The sequence below is a fragment of the Cherax quadricarinatus genome, chromosome 69 (assembly GCF_038502225.1).
Source record: "Cherax quadricarinatus isolate ZL_2023a chromosome 69, ASM3850222v1, whole genome shotgun sequence".
Lineage (NCBI taxonomy): Eukaryota > Metazoa > Arthropoda > Malacostraca > Decapoda > Parastacidae > Cherax > Cherax quadricarinatus.
In genome coordinates, this window is record NC_091360.1 from 8828417 (window position 1) to 8838525 (window position 10109).

The 10109-nt window shown below is 45.1% G+C and overlaps 1 protein-coding gene across 1 annotated transcript in view; it reads right to left on the reverse strand.

Annotated features, from left to right (window-relative positions):
- Positions 1-9896, reverse strand: part of LOC128701913 (cell adhesion molecule Dscam1-like) — a 36918-nt gene extending 27022 nt beyond the window's left edge. The window contains exon 1 of the mRNA XM_070099782.1: positions 9446-9896. Coding sequence (XP_069955883.1) covers positions 9446-9896 — 451 coding nt within the window. The remainder of the gene's footprint in view (positions 1-9445) is intronic.
- Between the last annotated feature and the right edge of the window lie 213 nt (positions 9897-10109).

Below are 10109 nucleotides of genomic sequence, written 5' to 3' on the forward strand. Positions count from 1 at the left end.
TAGGGGGTGAGGTGCATCAAATTTTCGTATAGCCAGTAAAGCACTAAGGGAGTCTGAAACGACTGCAAATGGTGACACAGGCATAGACGCTATATTGGTAAGTGCTACAAGAATGGCATACAGTTTAGCCATAAAAATACTAACCGAGGATAATAAATGTCCTTGTACAACACTGTCCAGAAACACTGCTGCGAATCTGATGCCGTCAAAAGATTTAGAACCATTGGTGTACACTGCGATGGCATGAGAATGAGAGCAGAAGTGGATAAGAAAAAAAGTGGGAAGCCACCGTAGGCAGTTGGGGTTCCGTGCATGGTATGGTAAAGTGTTGAAAATAAGAAAAAGTTTTGGAGTGAGATTAACAAGTTAAGGAAGCCTAGAGAACAAATGGATTTGTCAGTTAAAAACAGGAGAAGAGAGTTATTAAATGGAGAGTTGGAGGTATTGGGAAGATGGAGGGAATATTTTGAGGAATTGTTAAATGTTGATGAAGATAGGGAAGCTGTGATTTCGTGTATAGGGCAAGGAGGAATAACATCTTGTAGGAGTGAGGAAGAGCCAGTTGTGAGTGTGGGGGAAGTTTGTGAGGCAGTAGGTAAAATGAAAAGGGGTAAGGCAGCCGGGATTGATGGGATAAAGATAGAAATGTTAAAAGCAGGAGGGGATATAGTTTTGGAGTGGTTGGTGCAATTATTTAATAAATGTATGGAAGAGGGTAAGGTACCTAGGGATTGGCAGAGAGCATGCATAGTTCCTTTGTATAAAGGCAAAAGGGACAAAAGAGAGTGCAAAAATTATAGGGGGATAAGTCTGTTGAGTATACCTGGTAAAGTGTATGGTAGAGTTATTATTGAAAGAATTAAAAGTAAGACTGAGAATAGGATAGCAGATGAACAAGGAAGCTTTAGGAAAGGTAGGGGGTGTGTGGACCAGGTGTTTATAGTGAAACATATAAGTGAACAGTATTTAGATAAGGCTAAAGAGGTCTTTGTGGCATTTATGGATTTGGAAAAGGCGTATGACAGGGTGGATAGGGGGGCAATGTGGCAGATGTTGCAGGTGTATGGTGTAGGAGGTAGGTTACTGAAAGCAGTGAAGAGTTTTTACGAGGATAGTGAGGCTCAAGTTAGAGTACATAGGAAAGAGGGAAATTATTTCCCAGTAAAAGTAGGCCTTAGACAGGGATGTGTGATGTCACCGTGGTTGTTTAATATATTTATAGATGGGGTTGTAAGAGAAGTAAATGCGAGGGTCTTGACAAGAGGCGTGGAGTTAAAAGATAAGGAATCACACAAAGTGGGAGTTGTCACAGTTGCTCTTTGCTGATGACACTGTGCTCTTGGGAGATTCTGAAGAGAAGTTGCAGAGACTGGTGGATGAATTTGGTAGGGTGTGCAAAAGAAGAAAATTAAAAGTGAATACAGGAAAGAGTAAGGTTATGAGGATAACAAAAAGATTAGGTGATGAAAGATTGGATATCAGATTGGAGGGAGAGAGTATGGAGGAGGTGAATGTATTCAGATATTTGGGAGTGGACGTGTCAGCGGATGGGTCTATGAAGGATGAGGTGAATCATAGAATTGATGAGGGGAAAAGGGTGAGTGGTGCACTTAGGAGTCTGTGGAGACAAAGAACTTTGTCCTTGGAGGCAAAGAGGGGAATGTATGAGAGTATAGTTTTACCAACACTCTTATATGGGTGTGAAGCATGGGTGATGAATGTTGCAGCGAGGAGAAGGCTGGAGGCAGTGGAGATGTCATGTCTGAGGGCAATGTGTGGTGTGAATATAATGCAGAGAATTCGTAGTTTGGAAGTTAGGAGGAGGTGCGGGATTACCAAAACTGTTGTCCAGAGAGCTGAGGAAGGGTTGTTGAGGTGGTTCGGACATGTAGAGAGAATGGAGCGAAACAGAATAACTTCAAGAGTGTATCAGTCTGTAGCAGAAGGAAGGCGGGGTAGGGGTCGGCCTAGGAAAGGTTGGAGGGAGGGGGTAAATGAGGTTTTGTGTGCGAGGGGCTTGGACTTCCAGCAGGCGTGCGTGAGCGTGTTTGATAGGAGTGAATGGAGACGAATGGTTTTTAATACTTGACGTGCTGTTGGAGTGTGAGCAAAGTAACATTTATGAAGGGGTTCAGGGAAACCGGCAGGCCGGACTTGAGTCCTGGAGATGGGAAGTACAGTGCCTGCACTCTGAAGGAGGGGTGTTAATGTTGCAGTTTAAAAACTGTAGTGTAAAGCACCCTTCTGGCAAGACAGTGATGGAGTGAATGATGGTGAAAGTTTTTCTTTTTCGGGCCACCCTGCCTTGGTGGGAATCGGCCAGTGTGATAATAAAAAATAAAAATATGAACAGCTGGAACTTCCCAAGGGGGCAGGGAAAAGTGAGATGCTACATGAACATAGAAAAGTGATAACTGAAGAGAAGAAAAGAGCGAATGGATGTAGAGAAAAAAGGGGTGGAGTAAACAAGGGCGACGAGCAAATAAAGAACGTCTACTAATATCAGTGACCAGCCTATATAGCGAAGGCAATGAGCATCACAGCGATCGGACAAGGATGGAATATTCGGTTCTACATAGAGGCTCTCAACAGGGGATGAACGAAAGGCACCAAGGCACAGATGGAGACCTTGGTGATGAATGGGATCTAACTTAGAGTTGCAGGAGAGGCTGCAGAATAGATTTGATCACCATAATCCAGCTTGGACAAGACTGAAGTGGAATGCAAACAGAGGAGAGTGCGATGATTTGTTCCCCATGAACGATGTGTGAGAACTTTAAGGAGATTTAGCCGACCATGGCAAGTTGTCTTTAAAGAACAAATGTGTGATCTCCACGTCAGCCGGCGATCAAAGAGCAGGCCAAGAAACTTGACCGTATCACATGCTGGAATACGTGAACCGTGCAAGTACAAGGGGGGATATCCGGAATAAAAGGACACCTAGTAAAGGTAATAAACAAGGTTTTCATACTAGAAAATTTAAAGCTGTGAGAAGTGGTCCAATGGGAGACTTGGTCTATCACAACCTGAAGGGAGGCTGCTACTAGTCGACAGTCAGAGCCCGAGTAAGCTATAGTGAAGTCATCAACACAAAGTGACGATCAAATATGCAAAGGAAGAACGGAAGGTAGGTCATTTATAGCTAAGAGAAAAAGAGTAGTGCTGAAGATACAACCTTGTAGAACTCCCTCGGCTTGAACAAAGTCCAAGGAAAGCGAGGCGTCAATACGGACCCGAAAATGCCTATTGGACCAGAAAGCAGCAATGAAGTTTGGTAGATTACCATGGAGGCCTAAGGAGTGGCCTTGGGCTAGGATGTTATAGTACCTCCAAGTGGTGTCGTATGCCTTCTCTAGATTAAAAATGACTGCTAGGACAGAGTGGTTGTTAAAGACATTTTGAATATACGTATCTAAGTGGAGCAAGGGGTCTACAGTAGAGCGGCCTTTGCAAAAGCCTTATTGACGAGGGGAAAGGCTATTGTGCATCTCTAAGAACCACATCAGACCTCTATTCACCAATCATTCCATCACCTTGCAGACCACACTGGTCACTGCCATAGGACGATAGTGAGAGGTGTCAAGTCCCGAGGCGCCCGGTTTGCGAAATGGTAGTACAATAGCCAATTTCCAGAGTTGAGGGAGAACCCCTCGCTTCCAAATTAGATTGAAAAGACGTAAAAGAATGGGAAGGGCCGTAGAATGGAGATGTTGAAGCATAGATGTGGATATCCGACAGCTGGCAAATGGCAAGCATGGACTCCAGTTCTAGAAGAGTAGAAGGTACGTTATATGGCTCCATTCTATCAGAGGAAAAATCTAAGAACAATTGCTCTTTGGTAGGTTTAGACACAAGAAATGAGGGACAGAGGTGAAGCCCTTGGGAGATACGGACAAGACAGTTTCCGAATGCTGTGGCAACTTCTAAGGGTTCCACAACATCAACTCCAGCAACCCGCAAAACGGGAGCTGGGTCCGGAGTGTTCTTACCACACAATTTCTGCACTTTTTTCCAAATTGCACACATAGGGAAAAACGAGTTAATGATAGACACGTAGTCTTGCCAACAAGTGCGTTTAGCGTCATGGATGATGTGGCAAGCAACTGCCCTTGCCTACTTGAAATCCAACAGATGTTACGTGGTATGATTATATCGATAACGACCCCACACAACACGTTTTAAACACACTGCGTGGCACATGTAGGAGACCACCAAAGTACAAATGCCTGAGAATACCTACCTGAGGTTTGGGGATAGAACGCATTGCCCGCAGTTAGGACTAAGGTCGAAAAGTGGTGTGCCACTTCATCAATAAAGGACGAAAGGGAGTCCTCACACTCCCATTTTATCACCTGTTATAAGTCCCAATCTGCTCGAGCAAATTGTCATCGAGGGCTACAAAATGGTCGGGCATACATAGTAGAGGAAAGAAGGATGGGAAAGTGATCACTATCATATAAATCTGGAAGAGCAGACCACGCAAAATCAAGTGCAATGGGTGAGGAACAGATAGAAAGGTCAATGCAGGAGAGTGAGTGAGAGTCAAAATGGATAGGAGCACCTGTGTTTAAAACATGAAGAGGATGAGAGGCGAGAAGTCTCCAACTGATCACCACGAGAGTCACGGTGGAACCCTCCCTACAGGTGATGGCGAGTGTTAAAATCGCCCAACAACAGTATGAGCAGTGGTAGAGATGAAATTAAAAATGCAATATCAGAGATACAGAATTCACGGGAGGAAGAGAGAGAGAGAGAGAGAGAGAGAGAGAGAGAGAGAGAGAGAGCAAACTGTAAACCATCGATGTAAATAAATACAAGCTGCAGTATAATGCAGCAGGGAACGAACAAAAACTTGTTGATATAGTATATCAACATGTACAAGAAGCACACTTTCATTAAATGGTTTCATTAAATGATTGGAAGAATGTAACAGCAAGTAGTCCAAAACGGGGCGAATGACAGCAGAACAAATTTTGGGTTCTTGCAACCCAACACATACTGGGGACAACTGGGAGAGCAACACTTGGAGTTCTCCTCGATTGCCCCTAAGGCCACGAATTTTTCCACTGTATAAAAGACATTATGTACAGAAATAAAAATTACAACAATAAGAATGATAAAACCAATGGGCTTTTAGGATCAGTAAAGCTAACATGTGAGGGCAACGATAAGCATGTAAGCAAGGAAGAATTAGAATATTGCAGATGAATAGATTGTTGCAAGGGTCGTGAAATAGAAGGGGTAAAAGGAGGCGCATTGGTGTCCATCAGGGGTGTCGTCTCTGTTGTATAGCTGGAGATAGCATCTAACATCTCAGTTGATAAGGAAGCCGACGATGCCATGATGCCAGAGACAGGAGAGGCATCGCAAGTAAAGGTCAGAGTAACTATGGAGGCAACCAAAGAGGTCTGAGGGCTGGCGGGAAGTTATGAGCCTGGAGAGATGCATTGGCTGGGGGAGAAGAGTCCTGCAGTGTAACAAAAGAGGAAGGACGTTGGAGGGTAATTGTGGAAGAAGACGGAGTGGGGGGGAACAGGGTAAAAGGGGACTTCAGGGTAAGAGGGGACTTCACTCTCACTTGTGTGAGAGCTGGAAAGGGGGTGAGAACTAGAAGACAGACACAGAGGGAGTGGGAGGCGGGAGAACGGTCGAGGTTGGAGGTCTGTGGGCTACTCAAGCATACGGACATGAGGAAGTTTTCCTTGAAGACTACAAGATGTATTGGAATGATCTGCTTCACTGCAGATTGAGCATTCTGCTGCAGATCTGTAGTGTTTAGAGGGGTGCCCGAAATGCCAGCAGTTACAACACTGTTGGGGAGTGGGAACTACTTGATGAACCTCTGAACAATGGCCCACAAAATAGATAGAGGACGGAAGTTCACAGCAGTTGAAGGTTAAACGAGCAATGTTACTAGGAAAGCGCCTCCGCCCACGAGTGGGCAGGATGTATTTTCCTTAAGAATAGGGAGGTTTTGAAGTACTAATTTTTCTAAAATATCATCACCGCAAGACAAAAAATTACTTTGCACAATGGTATGCAGTAAGACCACAGTACCATTACAAGAAATAAAAGTAGCGTGCTTACAAACGTTGACTGGTATGTTATCAGTGGAAGTGATGTGGGAGAGCTTGAGCTTGCTCTGAATTCTGTACTGTTACGACACACACACACACCACTTCGAAGAGTGTGGAAAGATATATATTGGCCAATGTGCCATTAGAGTGTTTTACCAATTCCATGATCAGACAGATAATCCATTTGAGACGTCGTTTGTAAAGAAAAGAATTCTGTCCATTGCACACTCGTTAGCCTAGTACATCAAGGTAGTGAGTGTCGTGTAGGTCGTTTTTGAGTGATCATCGACGAACTGTCATAGTAGTAGTAGTACCGTGGGTGGTCTGACCCGAGGGAGGCAGGCGATCCCAAAACAGAAACAGTCACACCGTATTCGAGGAAGCCGGATGCGTTGTGAAAGGCATGCTAGAAGTAGCGGCATGGACAGAAACAGGTGATGCCGCAGCACCTGAAGCAGGTGGCGAAACTTGACCGGCAGAAGGTACAGGGGTATGACAAGAGTCAAGAGAATGGATCGATAACGAAGCTGGGTCAGAACAGGGTGTGGGATCAGAAAGGGGTCTGGGAGGAGGAAGGGTTTCATTGGGTGAAGACTCCATATTAAGGGTGCTTCTTCCGTGATATCTCCTTTCTTGTTATTTTTAGAAAAAAGAAGGAAAGAATAAAAAAGAGAGACAGCAAAGGGACAGTCACTAGGAGGCACAGAAGGGCAGGAAGTTCATCCCCCTCATCCGAGAGGACCTCAAGCCCACAGGCAGTGAAGATGCAGCATGGAACCAGTGCCATACCCTACCTTTCACACCAGTAAACCAGTGCTCTGGAACAGCAGCCTCACATCTACTGAACCACCTAGGCGGACACAGGAAAGGTCGGTCGGAAACCTGCCACAAGTATTTCTGCCGCCTCCCAGAACCGACAGGCAGTTTCCAGAGATACACCCATTATCTGAAGAGCACCCCGCTCACTTTTCAGAAATCCGGGAAGGGAGCAAGGCACCTTCAGGCAAACCACACCACCCCCGAGGGGCCCCGACGGATTGGGATGAACTCCAGCACAGTTCCCCCTACCTAGTAACCATAATGCCCAAGTGGAGGACCCCAGAGACTATAAATGGGACGGAAAACAAGGGAAGGGTGGGGAGATGGGAGGAAAGGGGGGTAAAAAGGGGACATGGGGAGGGTGGGCTAGGGAAGGGAGGATTGGGGGATAATTAGGTTCGGTCTGAGGAAGGATACCGAAAGGTCTGATTCCTCAGACCAAGAACTTCTCCACCACACCAAGGAGACCCCCCCCCCCTTGAAGAGGGTTCGAGAACAAGAGAGCAAGTAGCAGGCGTAGGTAAGAGAGCTTTGGCGCATGTTAGTGGGAAGGGGGGGGCAGACATGAACTGTCGGAACTTCCCAAGGGTGAAGGGAAAAGGCAGACACTAAATGAACGAACAAGGGAGGCAACTGGAGAGATCGAGTGAATGCGAAGACTATGCGTAGAAAGAACTCGAAGATCATGAGCGTAGATAAAATAATGAAGACAATGAGCATCGCGACGATCAGCCAGGGAAGGAACATTCGCCTCTGCATAGAGGCTTTCAACAGGGGATGAACGAAAGGCACCAAGGCACAGACAGAGTCCTTGGTGGTGAATGGGATCTAACTTAGAGTTGCGGGAGAGGCCGTAGAATAGACTTGGTCACAACTTGCCCGAAATGCTCTGCATAACAAGCGGCTTTCTATATAGTATGTCACTGATGTCAGCTAGGCCTGTATACTACAGATGTCTCCAAACCATACCACGGGTGGGGTTAGAACCCGTCTTCTAATGATTTAATATTCAATCTTTCTGGCACTGGTTATTAGTATACCTGGGGCACTTATTGCCTCCTGACTCTCCTGCCTCATTCGAGCAATGACGCTTCCTCTGAACGTATTTGCTTAGAACTCCTCATATTTTCGGCAACACTGCAAGCTCCTGACGTGTTGATTGCAACACGAAAGGCCAAGAGCCACCATTCATCTCCCCCCTTGGTTGTTTTGCTTAATTTTTATATTCTTAGCTTACAAAAAAATCAGTGCTTTACGTATTAAACCAAAACATTACCTACACTGGGTTTTCCTAGGTTACATTCTACATAATTTACTACATAAAACTAATGTGAAGGTTTAATTATGTATGAGATTTAAATAAATTTACATGCATATTCGCCGACAATTGTATAACTAAATGTATATACACCTTGAGGTGTATATACATTTATATACTTTATTCTCACGTCACCAAGAGCCGCCCCACCACCAAGAGCTGCAACATCACACTAACACACCATCAAGAGCTGCACCATCACACTGACACGTCACTTAAAGGTTCATCAAGAAATCATCACATATATCGTCTGGTAGTGAACAGGTCAGTTGTACTCTTAAGGGGCACGTCACTTTCCCTATCTTCTAATATGTTCATTTTCCCCCTATAATCTACCTTGTCCATAATTACTATCGCATTTACTTTGCCTCCTTTCGTAAGGTGAAGTCCAGGATCTTTCCAAAATACAAGGTATAACTTAACAAATCTTTGGACAATTATGTTGCAGAGGTCTGAGCTAATTAATGGTTACTAGAGCTGGAAAAATGGCTGCCAGATATGAATAGCTTCCAAAGCTGTGAAATGGCTACAAAACTGAAAAATGGTTACCAAAGTGAAAAAAGGCTGCCAAAACTGAAAAAACCTGACACTACAGACTTGTAAGTTAGTTGAGAGTAGTAAGAGGGGAGACACGTTAACGACATGTAAAGTTGCATAAAACGTGCTTGAAATATTAGATCAAATTTCCTGTTACCTAGAACAGGGATAACAGTCAACAGCAGCAAATAAATAAAAAAAGAGGGAAAGTAGAAGAAAAAAAGAGAGGAAATGAGGTAGATGAAGAGGAAGAAGAAAAATATAAAAAGATTGATACAGTTTTATTTTACAGGATAAAAGAAATCCATTAATAAATTTTAATTTTCTAAAAGATTTGTGTTACAAGATGATTATTGTAAATAATGGAGAGCTAAGCCCGTAGGGGTCGTAAAGCTTCTGGAAAATGGAAGGCAACCAAGGTTCAAATTCCTTGGATCAAGAGCTCCTTATCCAGCATCACGACACTTTCTTCGGCCCTGGAAGGGCATAGCAACACCTGCCTCAAAATGCAATTATTTTTTTCACACGTTTCTTGAATGTAAATCATAAAGCAAAGAATTCACAGGGAACCGTGGCTCATTCACCTGGTCACGGCTCCTGACACTTGGCACCAGGTGGCACTTGTGGTAGGTGTCATTTGTCACTCGTTAGCGTGTCAACTTGTCCTATACATGTTTCCCCTCTGTGTAGTGACCAATGTCACGTTCTCTCTCTGACTGAACCGTCACCCACACTGACTGAACCGTCACCCATACTGACTGAACCGTCACCCACACTGACTGAACCGTCACCCATACTGACTGAACCGTCACCCACACTGACTGAACCGTCACCCATACTGACTGAACCGTCACCCATACTGACTGAACCGTCACCCACACTGACTGAACCGTCACCCACACTGACTGAACCGTCACCCACACTGACTGAACCGTCACCCACACTGACTGAACCGTCACCCACACTGACTGAACCGTCACCCACACCGACTGAACCATCACCCACACCGACTGAACCGTCACCCATACTGACTGAACCGTCACCCACACCGACTGAACCATCACCCACACCGACTGAACCGTCACCCACACCGACTGAACCGTCACCCACACCGACTGAACCGTCACCCACACCGACTGAACCATCACCCACACTACTGTCTTGACTGAACCATCACCCACACTACTGTCTTGACTGAACCATCACCCACACTACTGTCTTGACTGAACCATCACCCACACTACTGTCTTGACTGAACCATCACCCACACTACTGTCTTGACTGAACCATCACCCACACTACTGTCTTGACTGAACCATCACCCACACTACTGTCTTGACTGAACCATCACCCACACC